Genomic DNA, 20,791 nt, shown 5'->3' with positions numbered 1-20,791 from the left:
ATGAAGGAGGAGCTTACTTCACTCACTCGTCCCATGGCTACAGAACCACCAGCCCCTCCCTACGTTCCGACGTCTGCTGAAATAACTACGGCCCCTCCTCCTTGTCCTCCTCCCCATCACGCGCCGTTCCCACCCAGCCTCACCGCTCTGTCCCCGCGACAACAGGTGTACGGTAGTTGGCGGCCTCTCCCACCTCGTCCAGTATGTTTCTATTGCGGCATCCGCAGCCATGTAACACGCGTCTGTCGCCGACGACTGTGAGATGAGCGTGCGAGCTACGGGTACGTTCGATGTGACGACGCGTACCAGCTTCCTTCTCGACAGTATTACACCGATAATGACCTCCGTCCCTCTTCCTCTCTGTCGACGTCCCCTGACCGGTCTCTGACACCACGGCCATCACGTCGTCTCTCCCCATCACCCTTTCGGTGGTCTTCTTCGCCCCTTCGCCCTCCATCTTCAGCTTCTGCTCGCTACACGGAAAACTAACCTGTGCAGTTTCCGGAGGTAAACCTGCAACGCCTGCTGTCGCTCCAATTCCTCCTCTGCTCCCTTCCAACATGTTAACTGTATTCGTTGAAGGAAATGTACTGGAAGTTTTAATTGATACCGGCGCCGCTATTTCTTTTATGAAGCTTGACTTGTATTTAAAACAGCGAAAAGTGCGTACACTTTACACTTGTCCACTTTTACGTGCTGCAAATGGACAGAATATGAACCCTTGTGGAGCGTGTACAGCCCAAGTCATCATTGATGGCATCTTGCCCTTAATTGAGTTTGCTGTCCTATCCTCCTGTGTCCATCAACTCATCTTCGGCTGGGATTTCCTCCAACGCTCCTCAGTAGTCATTACGTGTTTCCCTCCAACTATTGAAGTCACTAAATGCAACATTCTTGTCGATAGAGAACCACCTTCCTCCCGTTTAATTATGCATGCAGATCACGTCCTCTATCCGGGCAAAGAAGATATGCTATCTGTGACTTCTGATGCCGTCACCGATGGCGACGTCCTGATTACACCCAGCCCTCGTCTTCTTTAAAAAAATTTGGAGGACGCTTAAGCTTCGCCTTCAAGAGTGGAACGCGATAGTGTTATTGCACCTCGTTCGCACCGCCCAGCGCTACCGGCACTGGTAGACGGCGCCGCTTCCATCACACGCGTCTCAAGAGCGAGCGCGCAAGGCCCTGCAATACAACACCCGTCGACCTGCCAAGGAGTGTAAGACAATGCGCTACGGCGCAGCAATCACTGATGAGGCGCCCCGCGTCGGACTTTGCACTCACGAAGCACGCGGTGAGCACCGAGCAACGCAGCGTTCGGCGCGGCAACGAAACGTGCGCCTGAGCAAGCGGAACGAACCAAAGAACTCGGTGTCTCGGAGGGAGAAAGCCGGGCAGCGACGCGCCATGAAGGCGGACGCGATCATGGGGCTGACGCCTTGATGGGATCGTCCTCTATCTCGCTTGGGAGCACCACGCAGAAGTATGATTCCTCGGAAGCAGCGCGGCACACATCGCAGGGGACGCTTTCCCAGCAGAAGCGCTACGGCGCAGCGATCACGTCAGAGGCGTCCGGCATCAGACGCTGCACCTAGCAATCGCGCTGTGAGCGGAAAGAGGAGCCGCGTCGCCTAAACACCACTGTTCGAGTGACGCACGCTGGATGTTGGAAGGGGAGAGAGCGAGAAAACTTATTAAACGCAAGGGTATTGGGGCATCCTCGCACCGGTACCCGCGTGGCCCGAAGGGGAGAAGCGGGTGAGCGAAGATAGTGATCTAAAGAAAGGAAAGACGCTTGATTCTACAACCCGTGAGGGGGCACGGTGAAACGTCAGGGCGAGTGGCGCGCCACGTGTCGGGGCAGTGCCGCACATTGCGACGAGGGGTTCTTCTGTGTTTGCCGCAAGATGGCTCTGCATGTGCGCAGAGCGCAGAAGAAATGTAGCGGAAACGTACTTCGCTACTCGTGTAACTGCGACTTCTGTAAGTAACATGCTCATAATTACCGATATACACCGCAGTATAACGTTCTACGGCACGTTTCTAAGGCAACACCGCATTCACTAGAAGCGCTTTTGTACCGCTTTCAAGCATCGAACTCGTGGCTGAGTGGTAGCGTCTCCGTCTCACACTCCGGAGACCCTGGTTGAATTCCCACCCAGCCCATCTTGGAAGTTGCTTTTTATTTATGAAGTGCATGCCGGGATTTATCGCTCACGGCCAAAGCCGCCAACGACACCGGCTTTTCTGCGACACGAGCTCCTTAACTCTACTGCGTTAATATGTAATATCATCATCGTGTCCCTTCTTCGCTTCGCCAGCGGTTCTTCTCTTCTTGTCGCATACAACACCACAGCATGGCCCATTCTTCTGCGCCGCAGCTCTACTGTTGCATCAATTGCTTCTGCGCAGCCTGTCACTCTTCTTCCCATTTCCACTTCCGATCGCTCTAATTCATACCCTGCCTCGCTCAGTGCAGCCCTTCGCCACACGATCAGCACCGACCTGACAACCGAAAGACAGACGCATTGCTCGCTGTATTGAACAAGCACGCAGACTCACTCGACGTGAATTCCGGCACATTGGGTCAGACCACTGCAGCAACGCATCGCAAACTCACCGACGGATCAAGCATAGTTAAACGCCGGCCATATCGTGTATCTCCAACCGAACGCAAGGTTATTCGGGAAAATGTTGCTGACATGCTTGCACGCAAAATCATACGCCCATCCTCCAGTTCCTGGTCATCGCCTGTTGTGCCAGTGCAAAGAAAAAAAAAAGATGGTTCGGTTCGTCTTTGTGTAGATTCAGTTCAGTCGTGTCCGACTCTTCGTGACCCTACGGACCATGTCACGCCACGCTTTCCGGTCTCTCACTATCTTCCTAACATCACATAACTTCATCTGCAGTGCCTCGAGGATGCCATCTAACCATCGCGTTCGCTGCCTACCCCTTCTCCGGCGACCCTCAACCTTTCCCAACATCAAATCTTTCTCCAGCGACTCCTCTCTTCTCATCAGATGACCAAAGTAGCTGACCTTTAACTTTAGAATTTGACCCTCCAATGAGCAGTCAGGGTTTATGGTCGACAATATCGACTGATTTGATCTTCTGGCAGTCCAAGGAACCCTCAAGAGTCTCCGCCAGCACCACAATCAAACGCGTCAACTCTTCGGAGGTCAGCTTTCTTCACAGTCCAACTCTTCCATTCATACATCACAAATGGAAATACCATAGCACCAGTTATACGGATCTTGGTTGGCAGACTAATGTCTCTGCTTTTTACTAGGCGGTCAAGGATATCCATGGCTCTCTTTCCCAGAAGCAGGCGTCTCCTAATTTCATGGCTGCAGTCTCCTTCCGGGGTAATTTTGGAGCCCAAGAAGAGAAAATCTGTCACAGCTTCCACTTTTTATTTATTTATTTATTCATACTGTTAACCCTTACTGAGGGTCATGACAGGGAGGGAATCAACAATATATATAAAATCAATAACACATCTAAAATTTCAAATGACAGAACACAGTAACAAATACTTTGAGTTACAATTATACAAACATCTCAGAAAGCTGCTGAGCTGGATCAAATGACACAGAAAGCAAAAAAGCACATACAAAGTAATAAATAGTACGCGACGCACGGGGGACGACATGTTAGCGTTCATTAAAGTATTGGTCTAGACTTTTCTCGAATGCTGTTTTACTGGCACTTTGTACAATATGAGTAGGCAATTTATTCCAGAGCTCTATCGCGTCAGGAAAAAAAAAGAAAAGCGAAATACGTTAGTGCGAGCGAAGTACGGCCGTACGGTTGCATTATGATTCAACCTGGCGCTATGCTTAGCAGGTGGGTGGAAGTACATTTCTTTATTTATCTTTAAATCGTCATGCAGTATTTGGTGCAGTACTGTCAACCTTTGATTTATTCTTCGCGTTTCTAACGGCTCAAGGAGTGCAACATTTCAGTGACAGAATCAGTCCTATATCTGCCACAGATAAAGCGTGCCGCAAGTCGTTGTATTTTCTCGAGATTGTCTTGCAGTACCTTTTGGTGAGGATTCCAGGCTGCTGAAGCATACTCGAGCACTGGTCGAATGAATGTCTTATATGACAATAACATCCTTTGTTGCCCTCGACAATTTCGCTCTAAAAAATCATAGCTTTTTAAAAGCAGTCGATGAAATCCCTTCAACATGCAAGCGCCAATTTAAATAATGTGCAATAGTTATACCCAAATATTTAAAGCTAGACACATTTGTCAAGTAATTATTACCTATAGAGTACTGAAAGGTAAGTGGATTTTTCTTTCTAGTAATATGCGTGAAAGTTGTTTTACCATAATTAACTTGCATTTTTCATTTTTGACACCAGTCATTGAAAGCACTGAGGCATTGTTTAATTTTAATCTGGTCTTCCATAGAAGATACTGCTCCATAAATTAAACGATCATGAGCAAAAAGTTTAATTTTTACAGGCAACTCAACAGCAGCAACAATGTCATTTACATAGACGAGAAAAAGCAATGGTCCGAGCACAGACCCTTGTGGTACGCCCGAGTGCACATCCAATAATCCAGAATCACAGCCATTAACACGTACAACCTGCTTACGGCCAGACAGGTAGGCAATTTCAGAATCCATTTCAGAACCCATTTAATCCATTTCAGAACCTCATAATTAATGCCTATTTCATGCAGTTTAAGAAGCAAGTCATTGTGCGGCACCTTATCAAAGGCTTTCGCGAAATCTACGCATATAATGTCAATCTGCTGACGGTCATCTAAAGCCTTTGCAAAATCATGGATAGTTTCTATAAGTTGCGTGGTCGTTCAGAGCCCTCGTCGAAAACCGTGCTGGTGCTCATTTAGTGATCCATTAGCCTCCAGGTACACAGTGATATGTTTTGCTATGATGTGTTCCATGAGTTTGCAACAAACTGAGGTAAGCGACACAGGTCGATAGTTGGTTACGAGCATTCGGCGACCATTTTTATATATGGGAATAACGGCAGCACAACGCCAATCTTCTGGCACTTGGGGCGATTTGTCAAAAATGGCAACCAAGTAAAAAGACACCCATTCGGCATATCTTTTCAGAAATGCAGTGGGTATTCCATCTGGACCACCTGCCTTCTTCGCATCTAAATCTAATAATAGCTGAAGTACGCCCCTTTGCGTAAAAGAAATGTTTTCCATTGTACAGTCTTTTGCCCGTGCTAAATCTAAGTGATCAGTGTTAAAGTTTCCGACAGATCTCGTGAAGACGGTTTGAAAGAATTTATTAAAACCGTCCACTATCTCCAAGTTTGCAGTCAAAATCGTTGTTCCCAGTTTGATCTGGTTTATACCTTCAGCTTTTTTACCTAAATGTCGCCAAAATTTATCGGGAGAGGTTTTGAGATAGCCGGTTAATGTTTCATCGAAGAAGCGTTGCTTCGATGCTGATACAGCAGCTTTTATCCTGTGACGTAGTTCTATCAGGGTGGCAGGAGTTACTTGCTTCTTACGTAATCAATGTAGTCTACGTTTCATGTGTATGATATCTCTGGTTATCCACGGGTTGTGTTTCCGTATCTTCTTGCGCCGTGTGGGAATAAAACGATCCACACAAAATTTTATTATATTTTTAAACCGCTGCCATAAGTGCTCCAGGGATTCCTGCTCAAGGGCTGACTCAAATCCACTAAAAGAAATTTCTAAGTAATCCAATATAGATGTGTCGTCCGCCCGTGCGTAATCTTTCACTAGCACCTGAGAGGAAGGCTCTGTGCAATTGCTTTTGTTAACTGTTACATTAAGCAAAATCATCTTATGATCTGATAAGCCATCCATGACAGTCAGTTCGCAATCGCCGACTTTATTTGAAACAAATACAAGATCAAGTAAATACTGAGAATGAAGTGTCACTCTAGTATTTTCGTAGTTATACAAAATGAAATTTCTAACAGTTTTTCTGCACTCGAAGTATCTATGTGTCAAGGTGACATATTATCCCAGTCAATGTGCGGGAGGTTAAAATCACCAGCCATTATCAACCGTGCATCGGCGTGTGCATGCGCGGATAGAAACAGTCTTAATTCATCGAGAAAATCAGGGGGTGTGTTAGGCGGCCGGTAAATAGTTCCAACAAAATAAGTGATGTCTTCGAAGTGTATTCTGCACCAGACCGATTTCGACATACTGCAGTCCACCTGTGCCGCCTTGAGAGATTATTTAACTACTATTGCCACGCCCCCACCGCGAGTATCTCTGTCCCATCTAAATATGGTGTATCCTGGAGGAATAATACAGTCATTAGGTGTGGTGGAAGTAAGCCATGTTTCAGTAATTAGAACGATATGTGGGATTTCTTGGAGTAAAAGATTCTCAAGTTCTGTAGATTTATTAGCTATGCTTCGCGCATTCACCAGAATGCAGCGTAGTTATGCTTGCGCTGTTTCAGTTCCTTGCTTCTGGAGTGAATTACGTGAAATGGCGCTTTCATGTGAAGCCTCCGCCATCACCTCATTGTGGTGTTTTCTGAAATGGCCTTTATCACCTTGTTCCTGATAAAGGAAACGCTCGTTTCTAATGTGGTCCCAGGTGTAGACCTTACCGTGTACCTTCAGCTTGTCGTGCACTAAAGAAACCTTAGCGCCAGAATCCCGTTCTGCGGCAGCGCTTTTCCGCAACTTTTTACGAACGTCAAGCGTTTCCTTGGCATAATCATCGCTGAGACTTACTGTTCCTCCCTTGAGCTTTCTGCAATTCGACATTATAATATTATTTTCTTTCGAATCAAGAAATTTCATTATCACGGGTCTAGAGCTGCCCTGCTTCTTTTTTCCGATACGGTGGATTTGTTCCACCGTATTCACTTCAACCCCAAGCTTTTCTTGAAACACACCTTCTAGTACAGCTGCCCTTAATTCAGATTCCGATTCAGTGGTATTCTCCTCAAGACCAAAAACTAGTAGATTGTTCCGCCTACTTCTGTTTTCCAAATCAACCAGTTTTCCAGCCTGCTGCTTAATAGTCGCCTCTAGTTGATCGATTTTAGCAGTCATTTCTTTTATTACGTCCAAATACCCTGTCAGACTATTGGTCTTTGTATGTATTTCTGTAATTTCTTGTTTGATATCTTGTAGCCTACGATCTGTATTAGCTTGATTATCTAAGACACGCTGCAACAATTCATCCGTAGAAGGCCCTGGGTTCTCCTCAACATCTCCAGATGTCAGCAACAATAGCAGAACAGACCAACAATCAATAAAAATAGCAAGATATCTGCGAGGGCACGGCAGAATAATTAAACATCTATTATCACTACGGCATGATGGAATATTGTGCCGAGGACCAACCTGCAAAATGAGCACGATCCGTTGATACATGCTGTCCGCAAGGTAGGTGCCGTGCCCTCTAAAGCCGCTCTTTCCGTGCTGCTCCTTTTGTAGTCGCACTGTCGGTGACGTCCCACTTGCGTAATGCCGTTCAGCAAATGAAGAATCAACCACCGGCAAGCCAAGATGATCATGTAGAATCAAAGGCGGCCCGTATCCAATATCAGATGAAGTTGTTTTCCATGATGTGCTACTGCCATGTTGTGCAGCCGACATTGGGGTCAGTCCATGCGCGATGCTCGTTGTTGGCGTCAAAAACCACAGCCCCACCTGCAAAATGAGCACGATCCGTTGATACATGCTGTCCGCAAGGTAGGTGCCGTGCCCTCTTCTTGTCCCTTGATGCTCCAGGACTTGATAGGGCAAGATGCCATGATCTTTGTCTTTTTAATGTTCAGTTCAAACCAAAACTTCTCACTCTCTTCTTCTACACGTATCAGAAGTCTCTTGAGTTCCACTTCACTTTCTGCTATTAAAGTGGTATCATCAGCACATCTAAGGTTGTTGATACGTTTTCCAGCAATCTTCACTCAAGCTGAAAACTCGTCCAGACCGGCCTTTATCATGATGCACTCTGCATATAGGTTAAATAGGCAGGGCGACAGTATGCAGCCTTGCCTCACCCCTTTCTCAATCGGAAACCAATCAGTAAGACCATGCCCAGTTCTGACTGTGGCCTCTTGCCCTTGATAAAGGTTCCTGAGGAGACAGATGAGGTGAATTGGAACTCCCATCTCTTGGAGAGCTTGCCACAATCTGCTCTGATCTACGCAGTCAAACGCTTTCGCATAATCAATAAAGCAGAAGTAGATGGGTTTCTGGAACTCTCTTGCTTTTTCCATGATCCAGCGAAGGTTGGCAATTTGGTCTCTAGTTCCTCTGCCCTTTCGAAACCCAGCTTGCACGTCCGGAAGCTCCCGATCCACATACTGCTGCAGCCTACCTTGGAGGAGTTTCAACATCACCTTGCTAGCATGCGAAATAAGCGCGATCGTGCGGTAGTTGGAACAATCTTTGGCACTGCCTTTCTTTGGAATGGGGATGTAAACTGACCTCCTCCAATCCTGTGGCCACTGCAGGGTTGTCCAAATCTTCTGACATAATGTATGCAGAGTGTTAACAGCGTCATGGTTGAGGTTTTGAAGCAACTCAGACGGAATGCCATCAATTCTGCTAGCTTTGTTCTTAGCAAGGCTGGCTAAGGCCCAATCAACTTCACTCTTCAGGATCCCCGGCTCGAGACCAGTAATCACAACCGTCTTATGTTGGGTTTGCACATTCGGGTCCTTCTTGTACAGTTCTTCTGTGTATTCCTGCCATCTCTTCTTCATCTCTGAGGCTTCTGTGAGGTCCTTGCCTTGTTCGTCCTTTATCACGACCAGCTTAGCACAGAAGCTTCCTTTGATATCTTTGATTGTCTTATACAGAGGTCTTGTGTTCCTTAATTGGCTGTTGTCCTCAACTGCTTGGCACTGTATGTTCAGAAAGGCATTCTTATCTCTCCTTGCTATTTTCAGAAAATCCGCATTGAGAACCTTGTATCTTTCTCTTTCCCCCATATCTTTTGCCATCCTCCTTTCCTCAGCTATTTGCAAAGCCTCTTCAGATAACCAGTTTGCTTTCTTGCATTTCTTTTGCTTTGGAACTACCTTAGTAGCAACTTCTTGTATTATATCACGAACATCAGTCCACATGTCTTCGGGCTCTTTGTCTTCTAGATCTAATTCTTGAAATCGATTCCTCACTTCCACAGCATATTCTAATGGAATTTGATCCAGATCATACCTGAAAGGCCGTCTAGTTTTCTGTGTTTTCCTCAATCGAAGCTTAATTTTGGCAACAAGAAACTGATGATCGGTGCCACAATCGGCCCCAGGCCTTGCTTTTACTGCTTGTATATATCGCTTCTCCATCTCTGCCGGCAGAGAATATAATCGATCTGATTCCTGTACAGACAGTCCGGTGAAGTCCATGTGTACAGGGGCCTCTTGTGCAGTTGAAAATGAGTATTCGCTATGGTCAGGTTGTTTTCTTGATAAAACTCTACTAGCCTCTGCCCAGCTTCATTTGGCTTACCAAGACCGAACTTGCCTGTAATTCCGGATATTTCTTCACTCCCGACCTTAGCATTCCAGTCTGCTATGAGAAAAACCACCTCTGATGATGGGGTGCGGTCTAAAAGGCATTGTAGGTCCGCATAAAATCTCTCAACGTCAGCTTCTTCAGCAGTAGTGGTCGGTGGACAACTGTTATGTTGAAAAGGTGACCTTGGATCCGAAGTGAAATCATTCGGTCGTTTATGGGGTTGTACCCTAGCACTGATTTGCCGATTCTTCTGTTTACTATGAGAGCGACCCCATTCCTTCTCTTGTATTCGTGCCCACAATAAAAGACATAATGGTCGCCGGAGTTAAATTCTCCCATTCCGGTCCACCTGAGCTCGCTGGTACCCAAGATATCAATATTCAACTTGTCCATTTCTCGCTTGACGACATCCAGTTCACCCTGTGTCATGGATCTTACATTCCATGTTGCTATGTGATATATCTCCTTGCAACATGGGACTTTCCTGTCGCTTCCCGACACATCCACAACTGTGCGTCCTTTTGGCTTTAGCCCAGCCGCTTCATTCGTCCTGGAGCTACAAGAATCGCCCTTTGTTCATCCTCAGTAACATGTTGGACGCCTTCCAACCTGGGGGGCTCATCTTCCGGCGCCATATCATTAATGGTATTGTGACTGGCCATAGGGTTTTCTTGGCAGGAAATACTGGAGCGGGTTGCCATTACCGTCTCCAGGGAATCACATTTTGTCAGAACTCTCTGCCGTGACTTGTCTATCTTGGGTGGCCCTACACAGCAGAGCTCACGACTTCATTGAGTTTCGCAAGCCCCTCCGCCACGACAAGGCAGTGATCCATGAAAGGGTTTGTGTAGATTACCATGCTCTAAACAGGTTCACTCGCAAGGATGTGTATCCCCTCCCTCGAAATGACGATGCCCTCGATTGTTTACCTGGTGCCCATTTTTTCTCCAGCCTTGACTTAAGATCAGGCTATTGGCAGATCCCCATGCATGAAGATGATAAAGAGAATACCGCCTTTGCAAAACCGGACGGTTTATACGAATTCAATGTAATGTCATTTGGACTCAGCAACGCTCTTGCTACATTCGAGCGCATGATTGACACAGTTCTCCGCGGCCTCAAATGGAAAACATGCCTCGGTTCTTATATGACATCATTTTTTCTTCGTCATTTTCTGATCACCTTACTCCTCTCGATAAAGTTCTGACAGCACTTTCCAGCGCTGGCCTGCAGCTAAACACAAAGATATGCTTTTTTGCATCAAAATCCACTAAAGTTCTTCGTCATCTCGTAAGCAGCGAAGGAATTAAGCCTGACCCTGAAAAAATCGCTGCTGCACTGCACTTTCCCCGTCCGACTCGGGTCAAAGATCTCCGCGGTTTCCTCGGCTTGGCATCATACTTCCCCAGATTCATCCGCAATTTCGCCTTTATTGCCTCACCTTTACATGCGCTTCTTTACAACGACGCGCCTTTCGTCTGGTCTCCTGCTTGCGAAGAATCATTTGAAACTCTGAAGCGTGCTTGACTTCGGGTCCCGTCCTCTGCCATTTTGATGACAAAGCTCCGACTATTTTGTACACTGACGCCAGTAGCCATATGGCATTGGCGCTCCTTCTGCAACGCCAAGACACCTCCACAGAAAATGCTCTTGCCTATGCAAGCCGAACTCTGACTCCTGCGGAACAAAACTACACTATTACCGAGCAAGAATGTCTCGCCGTCGTCTGGGCTGTTCAGACTTTTCGTCCTTACCTGTACAGTCGTCACTTCACGGTCGTCACTGACCACCACGCGCTATGCTGGTTATCCTCTTTGAAAAATTTGTCCGGTCGTCTCGGACAGTGGATCTTCCGCCTTGAAGAATACGACTTCACTGTCACTTACAAATCGGCAAGAAGCACAAGGACGCCGACGCTCCCGTAGCCCTATTGCTTTGCCATCGAAACACATGTCCTCGCATTCCTCTCCTGTCCCAACGGAGTCACGCCATTAAAACCCTACAGGTGTCCAGCCTTTAAGCGCCGCCTCTATTGCTCCCATGACAGATATAGACTACAATCTTGCGCACCACCAGAGTGCTGACCCTTACTGTCGGAAGTTGATTGATAGTCTCAACGGTGTTATTAAACCTCCAAATACCCGTCTCCGTCGTCGGCTCAACAATTTCAAGTTACAGGATTGCACATTATTTTGGCACAACTACAGCCCGCTGGGCCACACATGGGTTCCCGTAATTCCTTCTTCCCTGCATCCTCAAATTCTACAAGCCTTTCACGACGACCCCACCGCAAGTCGCCTTGGATACCACGAAACCTACAACCGCATCAAAAGTCGTTTCTTCAGGCCTGGCCGTTCAACCTCAGTATTTAAATATGTAGCGTCTTGCATCCCTTGTCAGCGACACAAGTGGCCTACGTTGCCTCCTGCCGGTCTCTTGCAATATCTCCCATGTCCTTTCACGCCTTTAGAAGTCGTCAGAATCGACTTGTATGGACCCCTGTCCTTGACTGTAGCTGGCAACCGCTGGGTCGTTACTGCCGTTGCCCACCTCACCCGATAGGCTCAAACCGCAGCATTTCCTTCCGGCTCCGCTTCCAAAATCGCCAACTTCTTCCTCCACACCATACTTCTTCGCCACGGCACCCCTCACCTCCTCCTTAGCGATCGTGGCAAGTTTTTCCTCTCCACCGTCCTCGCCGCAGTGCTTCATGATTCAGGCACGGTGCACAAAACTGCATCTCCTTACCACCCTCAGTCCATTGGCCTCACAGAAAGCTTTCATCGCACCCTTTCTGATATGCTATCCACCTACATTCATCCTCAGCACAACTGGTACTCTTTACTCCCCTTAGTAACCTTCGCCTATAACACTGCCGTTCAACGAACCACCACCCACTCTCCGTTTTTTCTTGTTTATGGCCGCCATCCTACCTTCTCCCTCGAAGCATCTTTCTTCTCAGCTTCCACTCCTTCTGCCATGCCTTCCCAGGAACAGTTTGGGTCGATCGTATCGCCCAATGCCGTGATCGTGCCCGCCTTCAAACTGAATCCACTCAAGCGACCAGAAAAAACACGTAAGATACGACCCATCTCTCAATGTATTTATGCCCTGGGGACGAAGTACTACTCTGGACACCTACTCGCATCCCCGGCCTGTATGAAGAGTTTCTGAGCCGTTTTATTGGCAAAGAGAGTTCCAGAAACCCATCTACTGTCTTTATTGATCATGCGAAAGCGTTGTAGATCACAGCAGATTGCAGCAAGCTCTCCAAGAGATGGGAGTTCCAATTCACGTCATCTGTCTCCTCAGGAACCTGTATGAAGGGCAAGAGGCCACAGTCAGAACTGGGCATGGTCTCACAGATTGGTTTCCGATTGAGAAAAGAGTGATACAAGGCTGCATACTACCGCCCTGCCTATTTAACCTATATGCTGAGTGCATCATGAGGAAGGTCCATCTGGACGAGTTTTCAGCTGGAGTGAAGATTGCTGGAAAACGTAACAACCCGGATAATACCACTTTAATGGCAGAGAGTGAAGTGGAACTCAACAGACTTCTGATGCGCGTACAAGAGAGTAAGAAGTTTGGGCTTAAACTGAACATTAAAAGGACGAAGATCATGGCGTCTTGCCCTATCAAGTCCTGGAGCATCAATGAACAAGAAGGGGAAGCTGCAACAGATTTTCTCTTCTTGGGCTCCAAGATTACCCCAGAAGGAGACTGCAGCCATGCAAAAAGAAGACGCCTACTCTGGGAAAGAGAGCCATGGCTAGCCTTGACCGCCTAGTAAAGAGCAGAGACATTAGTCTGCCAACCAAGATCCTTATAACTCGTGCTATAGTCTTTCCAGTTGTGATGTATGGATGCGAGAGTTGGACTGTGAAGGATGACCGCCGAAGAATGGACGAGTTCGAATTGTGGTGCTGGCGGAGACTCTTCAGAGTTCCTTGGACTGCCAGAAGATCAAATCAGTCTATATTGTCGACCATAAGCCCAGACTGCTCATTGGAGGGTCTAAAGTTGGAGGGTCTAAAAATTCTAAAGTTAAAGCTCAGCTACTTGGTCATCTGATGAGAAGAAAGGAGTGACTGGAGAAAGATTTGATGTTGGGAAAGATTGAGGGTCACCGGAGAAGGTGTAGGCAGCGAATGCGGTGGTTATATGGCATGTTTGATGTTTTGTACGCAATCCGACGCACTGCCACACCGCCCCCTCGCAAACGGACGCACGGCCGCTCCAGTTGCAATGCCTCCTTGCACCTGCGAGCAGGCCGTTTCGGAGACACCAGTGGGGTCCCCCCCTGCCTGCGCCGACGACGACGCGCGGACGTAACCCGGGCCGTGCGTTGCCTCGGAACTGGACCGTCCTGGGACCATGTGCGCGACCAGGGCACGAGAAGCAATGCCTTCTTTACAGGCGCTCGCGCTTCTTTCCTTTTCTCCACCTCTCTCCCAAAGCACTATAAAGTAGTCTGTACCCAACAACCGAATCGAGAGTTTCCTCGCTCATGGGGCTCCGACGGCCCAAACATAACGCTGGCAACGAGTTGGATTTAGAGCAGACACAGTTGAGAGTCAGGCCATGGCTACAGGAGCGATGCACGGCGCCATCGAGCCGTTTAACGGCAAAAATTGGTCTTCGTGGGTGCAGCGCCTCACTTTCTACTTCGTTGCAAACGACGTCTCTAACAAGGTGAAGAAGCGCGCACTCCTGCTGACGCTTTGCGTAACCGAGACATTCGAGACCGCCTGCGCGCTGGTGGCGCCGAAGACTCCAGGAGTAGCCAGCTATCAACACTTAATCACACTTTTCCGAAAGCACTTCGACCCTAAGCCATCTGAGCTGCACAGCCGGTAGTCTTCCAGCGACGCGACCATCTGCCTGAAGAGTCGATCAGCAACTACGTCGCAGCCCTCAGACGTTTGACAGCCGACTGCAACTTCGGAGTGCTGACGACAACGTCTGCAGCATCGACTCCACCGGCAGGAGGAGACACAACTGCTCTAACGAATCCCACGATGCTGCCCCAAGACGTCATGCTTCGCGACAGATTCGTCTGCGGCATCCGCGACGAGCACCTCCAACAGAGACTGCTCGCGGAGAAAAATTTGAATTTTCAGCGTGCTTTTGACCTGGCCACGTCAGCAGAAAGTGCGTCGAGGCAGCAGCGAGGACTCAAGGCAGTCACAAACTCCACAGAAGTGCACAAAACTTCGCAACTCAAAGAGCATAAGAATTCGCCGCAGCACCGACGCTGTTATCGATGTAACGGCTGGCACGAGGCTCACACCTGCAAGTTCAGGACTGCACAATGCCCTTTTTGCTCAAAAAAGGCCACATCGAGAAAGCTTGCATCTAGGAACGCACAGTGTGAACGCTCAGTCCACGAGCCACAACACTCCGCACAGCGATCCGTGCTACGAACTTCACGCAGTGAGTGAGCGAAACCCCTACCCCGAATTCCTAGTTGATGTGAAACTCGAGGGAAGGCTGCTAAAATTCGAAGTCGATGCGGGCGCCGCATGTTTTTTAATCTGCGAGGCTACTTACCGCCAAACATGGCCAACGAACGCCCCGAAGCTAACAAAAGAACCTCTTGACTTGCTCACTTGGTCGGGAGAGGAACTTCGCACTCTTGGATCGACAGAAGTTCGTGTGCGATTTAAATCAAAAGACTACGTGCTACCTTTGCTGGTAATGAAAGGAACTGGCTGCAATTTGCTTCGACGTGACTGGTTTTGCGCGCTACACATGCGATTGCACGGAATTAATCAGGTCGCTGAGCCAACACCAGAGCTGCAAGAGGTTCTCGCACGCCATCCTGATCTGTTCAAGCAAGACATTGACGGCTACACGGAACCCTTGGTTCATTTGGATTTGGAGCAAGGCGCAACACCCAAGTTCTGTAAGGCGCATCCAGTGCCCCTTGCTTATCAAGAGCCAATGGAGGAAGAGCTCGACCATCTTCAACAACAAGGCATTCTGGAACCAACGCAACATGCCGAAATGGCTACACCTTTAGTGTGGGTGCACAAAAAGGCCGGAACATTTCGTGTTTGAGGGCGACTACAGGAGCACAGTTAACGCTGTGGTCAAGAAGACGGCGTACCCGCTACCGACAATCGCGGAGGTATTCATAAAGTTGCGTGGTGGAACCATCTTCTCAATGCTCGATCTCTACCAGGCTTATCAGCAGCTCAAGGTCGACGACGATACGGCCGCAGTGCTCACCGTCAACACTACCAAAGGACTGTTCCGAGTGAAACGACTTCCTTTTGGAATATCCGCTGCGCCAGCCATCTTCCAGCGCATGATGGAGACAACACTGGCAGGAATTCCAGGCGTGAGTGTTTACCTTTATGACATTATTGTCAGTGGGAAGGATGCTAAAAAGCATGAGAAACGTCTAGACAAAGTCCTGTCGAGGCTAAGCGAGAAAGGCCTATGCCTCAAGAAAGAAAAATGCCGCTTCGGCATCAAGTCAGTCGAATTTCTCGGACATGAAATTGACGCGCAAGGCGTTCATGCAACTGAGGAAAAAGTCCAGGCTATCCTTCAGGCTCCAAAGCCAACTGACAAGACTGCTCTGCAGGCATTACTGGGACTTTTGGCATTTTATGACCGGTTTTTAGAAAACAGAGATACGGTTGCCGCAGAGCTGTACAAGCTTATGGAGCAAAACACACCCCGGACGTGGGAGAAAAGGCACCAGATTGCTTTTGACAAGCTCGAACGTTTGATTCGCTCTTCCACAGTGCTTGCGCATTACGACGAGATAAAGCCTCTACTTTTGTCAGTGGATGCATCACCGTATGGCGTTGGCGCGATTCTAGCCCAGAAAGATGCGTTCGGTAGAGAGGCCCCAATGGCGTTCGCGTCACGAACTTTGGGAGCCGCAGAAAAAAACTACTCCCAACTAGACAAGGAAGGTCTCGCAGTAGTTTTCGGCGTGAGCCATTTTCACCAGTACATCGCTGGCCGGCACGTGACCGTATTAACGTATCACCAACCACTCCTCGGCATCATGGGAGAAAAGAAACAGTTACCGCTTATACTCTCGCCTAGGATGACCCGATGGTGTCTGAAGTTGGCCACGTACGATTATGATTTGGTGTACAGGCCTGGACGCCTGCACCAAAATGCTGACGTACTTAGCAGGCTGCCGCTGCCCGCTCAAGTAGATGAGCCACACCCTCCTACAGATATGCTCATGCTGGCTTCCACGCCGAGCATAAAACTGTCTCCAAATCAACTCGCAGAACTGAGCCGGGAGGATCCATTGCTGTCCCGCGTAATGAGAGCTGTATCAAGCGGAAATCTGCACAGATTGCCCGGGCAGGAATTTTCTGCGTTCGCAAGACTTGGACCTGAGCTCTCGCTACAGCAAGGTTGCCTTATTCGAGGTACCAGATTGGTTGTTCCGGCGGAAGCGAGAAAAGATGTTCTGGACTTGGCACATGCAGGGCACAGGAGTGTAGTAGCCATAAAAGCGTGCACTCGAGGACACTTTCGGTGGACTGGTGTCGACAACGACATAGAGCGGCTAGTGAAAAATTGTGCAACTTGCTGCCAGCATCAAAGAACGCAGCTTAAAGCTCCATCTCCTGATTGGAAGCGCGCGACTGCTCCATGGCACACAGTCCACGCCGACTTCGCTGGCCCCGTGGAGGGAAGGATGCTGCTCATTGTTGTAGACGCGTACAGCAAGTGTCTCGAAGTGTGCTACATGCGCAACATACAGTCACAGACTCTGATCGAGGAACTGCGCAACCTGTTCGCGTCTTTCGGCATTCCCGAAAGGCGGGTAACCGATAACGGCCCGTCCTTCGTTTCCAAGGAAATTGAAGATTTCCTAAAGAAAAACGGTGTGACGCACATTACAAGCGCTCTCTATCATCCGGCCACCAATGGGCAAGCAGAGAGATTTCTGTACAAGACAAAGCAGGCATTGGCCAAGAATCAGACTGGAACATTAGCCTGCAGGCTGGCTCGGTTTCGGCTCAAGCTGCACATAACTGTTTCGGCAACAACGGGCAGAATACCAGCATCACTCATGTTCGGACGCGAGCTCTCGACGGCACTCACACGTATTCAGCCACGACCTGCTGAAAAGGCCTTGGACGAGAGCGTTACGAGGCGAGTGGCCGTCGGAAAATCGGTCTTCTTGCGCAACTTCGCAGGAAGCCCTGCTTGGATAGAAGGCATCATACAAAAAAGACTAGGGCGTCGATCTTGGCTGACCAAGTACAAAACCGGAACGGTTCGCCAGCACATTGATCACATAAAGCCAGGTGCTGAATCCTACCCGACGGAAGATCCATCACTGAACGATCAGACCAACGCACCAGCAGCAAGCGAACAATAGTCCATACTGCCGGCTCCTTATATGATCGCGACACCACAAGCGGAAGCTTCGCCTGCGAATGATCTGCCTACAGCGCCCCACTCCGAACATGGGGGAGCTGAGGCCCGACAAAAGGACTGCGCAACACAACACTGCGATGACCAACAAAACGAGTCCAGGCATGAGCAAGCTCTGCTAAAGGCTCAACGCGAGTGTCGTCCACCGAACCGATACGGTGACCCAATCTAAGGAGGGAGGTGTGTTGTGTACGCGAACCAACGCACTGCCACACCGCCCCCTAGCAAACAGACGCACGGCCGCTCCAGTTGCAATGCCTCCTTGCACCTGCGAGCCGACCGCTTCGGAGAGACCAGCGGGAGTCCCCCCTGCCTGCGCCGACGACCCCAAGCCGTGCGTTGCTTCGGAACTGGACCATCCTGGGACCATGTGCGCGACAAGGGCACGAGAAGCAATGCCTTCTTTAGAGGCGCTCACGCTTCTCTCTTTCCTTTTCTTCGCCTCTCTTCCAAAGCACAATAAAGCGAGAGGTTCACGAGAGGTTCGCTCACGGGGCTCCGACGCCCCAAACATAACACTCGAGGCGCTGCACATGAAGTTATGTGATGTTAGGAAGATAGTGAGAGACCGAAACGCGTGGCGTGATATGGTCCATAGGGTCACGAAGAGTCGGACACGACTGAACTGAACTGAACTTAACACGGTTCTAGAACAACCTTCCCCTGTAAACTATCTCATCACATCTGCATCGCCTGTTCGCGATCGTCGGTGTCGCGGCACTGAGATTGTGCACGTGTCGCGTTTGAAGCACTTTAACCGCCGACCTTGAGATTTAATTTGCGACCAGGATGGTCGCTTTCGTTCGGGAGGGTGAACGTCGTAAGCACTGTGAGTGAACTTCATCTTCATCTGAACGTAATCATCATCGGTCAGTGTGGTGCGAACAAGACGAAGTGTTGATAAGCTGTGGCTAGTCCGTAGCTGCTGCTTCGGCCTATCTGAAATAGAACGGTGAAATTTTCTGGCGCGTTCTTCTGCCTCACAATATATCTGGGTATAGGTATACGAAGGATTGACACATAGAAAAGCATGAGCACTCAATTAGGACAAATGGGCGAAGAGATGCCGGGATAATGAAGCATAGGGCATTATGGGGATACAGCAGGTGTCAGGTGCCGAAGGGCATTTGGAAAGGACTTATGGTGTCTGGGCTTACTTTCAGAAATGCGGTTTTGTGCCTGAAAGCAGAGGTACAGCCGACATTAGAAATAAATCAGAGAGCCACCGGACGATTGGCGCCAAGTGTCCATGGTAAAACCACCAATGAGGCGGTACAAGGAGATATGGGTTGGGCATCTTTCGAAGCACGGGAAGCTCAGAGTGAAATATTATATGAAGAACGCCTGAGGAAATTCGACAGTGAAAGGTGGACAGCTAAAGCATCTATACAAAAAACTGCGTTTACTAATATTAGAGGAAAAGATCTAGGAAACTAAATTTACTAAACCAGGAAGGAAAAGGAAACTATCTGCGCTTGTGTGTGTTCCTGTGTTTCTCGCTCTGTCATTGTTTTAATCGCGCAGTTTTAAAAATAAATGATTTCCACCAACTTGGCCGCCAGCAGACACCCAGTAAGTATGCTGGTTGCAGGTTCCGCTGGGCAGGCACCGCGTGTCGCCAGCTGCCGTGTCGGCGGCACTGCGCGAGATGTGCGACTGCGGCCGCTACCACCTGACCAACAACAACTGCCAGGAGTGGGTGCTCGAGCTATTGCGCCGGCTGGGCATCGAAGCGCCGCCCCGAGATGTGCCGCCAGCCGCCAGAACAGTGGTCCGGGAGACTGCTGGGCCACTGGCTGCCCTGCTGGCCACGGTGGCGGGCAGCGGACTTCTAGGCGGCCTCATGGTGGCCGCACTCGCAACCAGCACCTCGGACCACTCGGATGCGCCTTCCTGCACGAGGAACGACAAGCGTCCTGAGGCACACCGCTAGCGGTGATGGGTTCAGCTTCGTATTGCGGCCTGCCGAGAAAGCGAGCGCCTCGCGACGGCGACAGTACAGCGAAGAAGCCGCATAGACTGCTGCTGCGTCTCCTAAGAAACATGTCTGTTAAAGGGCTTTTTAGTCTTAAACACTTGCCAAAAATCCAGCGTATGCAAATTAAAATCGTTGATTAATTTTAGAACCTCGCAACGACATGTGTGTGTGTGTGTGTGTGTGTGTGTGTGTGTGTGTGTGTGTGTGTGTGTGTGTGTGTGTGTGTGTGTGTGTGTGTGTGTGTGTGTGTGTGTGTGTGTGTGTGTGTGTGTGTGTGTGTGTGTGTGTGTGTGTGTGTGTGTGTGTGTGTGTGTGTGTGTGTGTGTGTGTGTGTGTGTGTGTGTGTGTGTGTGTGTGTGTGCACGCGCGCTCGCGTACGGCTGGGAGGATGGCGACAAGATTATGATGATGATAATTATTATACTGGTGGGAAGCCATTTTTTGTAGCGGCCGATCAATAGAAATTTCCGGATCAGGCCGGAAAATGAAAAAAAAGTCTTGCAAAGACTGGAAGAGGATACCTTAAGATATGCTCTTCTTGTGGCATCTTCCTGAAGTGCTGTATTAAAGGCATTGTAATCAGTTTATTGTAATCGCGAATTTGCTTTCGCGCAGTGGCACAAAACGGTAACGGACCGTTACCCGTAGTCACCTGAAGCAAATTGTGGCCGCTGAATTCATCTAAGGTGCAGCTGTGCCGTAGAGATAGAACATCCGCCTCGCATACAAGAGGAGCGTGGTTCGAATGCCAGTGCCGCGCAATTTTCCACCGGATTAAAAAAAAAGAACTAGCGAAATCCGCGTGTCGATGGAATTGCATAAACAGGTTTGGGGTGCGACCTGATGCCGGTAACAGCTCCGGCAACGTACTCCCTCATCAGAACAGGAAATGGCCATCCTGGTGCAGTAATTGGCCACAAACTCGCAT

The 20,791-nt window shown here is 49.0% G+C and overlaps 1 protein-coding gene across 1 annotated transcript in view; it reads left to right on the top strand.

Annotated features, from left to right (window-relative positions):
- Window positions 1-19,970, top strand: part of LOC146177940 (uncharacterized) — a 119,626-nt gene extending 99,656 nt beyond the window's left edge. Inside the window, exon 2 of the mRNA XM_084581773.1 lies at window positions 19,477-19,970. Coding sequence (XP_084437899.1) covers window positions 19,477-19,818 — 342 coding nt within the window. The 3' untranslated portion in view covers window positions 19,819-19,970. The remainder of the gene's footprint in view (window positions 1-19,476) is intronic.
- Window positions 19,971-20,791: the final 821 nt, after the last annotated feature.

The sequence above is a fragment of the Amblyomma maculatum genome, chromosome 10, assembly GCF_055883805.1.
Source record: "Amblyomma maculatum isolate TAMU_Amacu chromosome 10, ASM5588380v1, whole genome shotgun sequence".
NCBI lineage: Eukaryota > Metazoa > Arthropoda > Arachnida > Ixodida > Ixodidae > Amblyomma > Amblyomma maculatum.
Note: the sequence above shows the minus strand (reverse complement) of the source record. Positions and strands in the feature narration are given on the sequence as shown.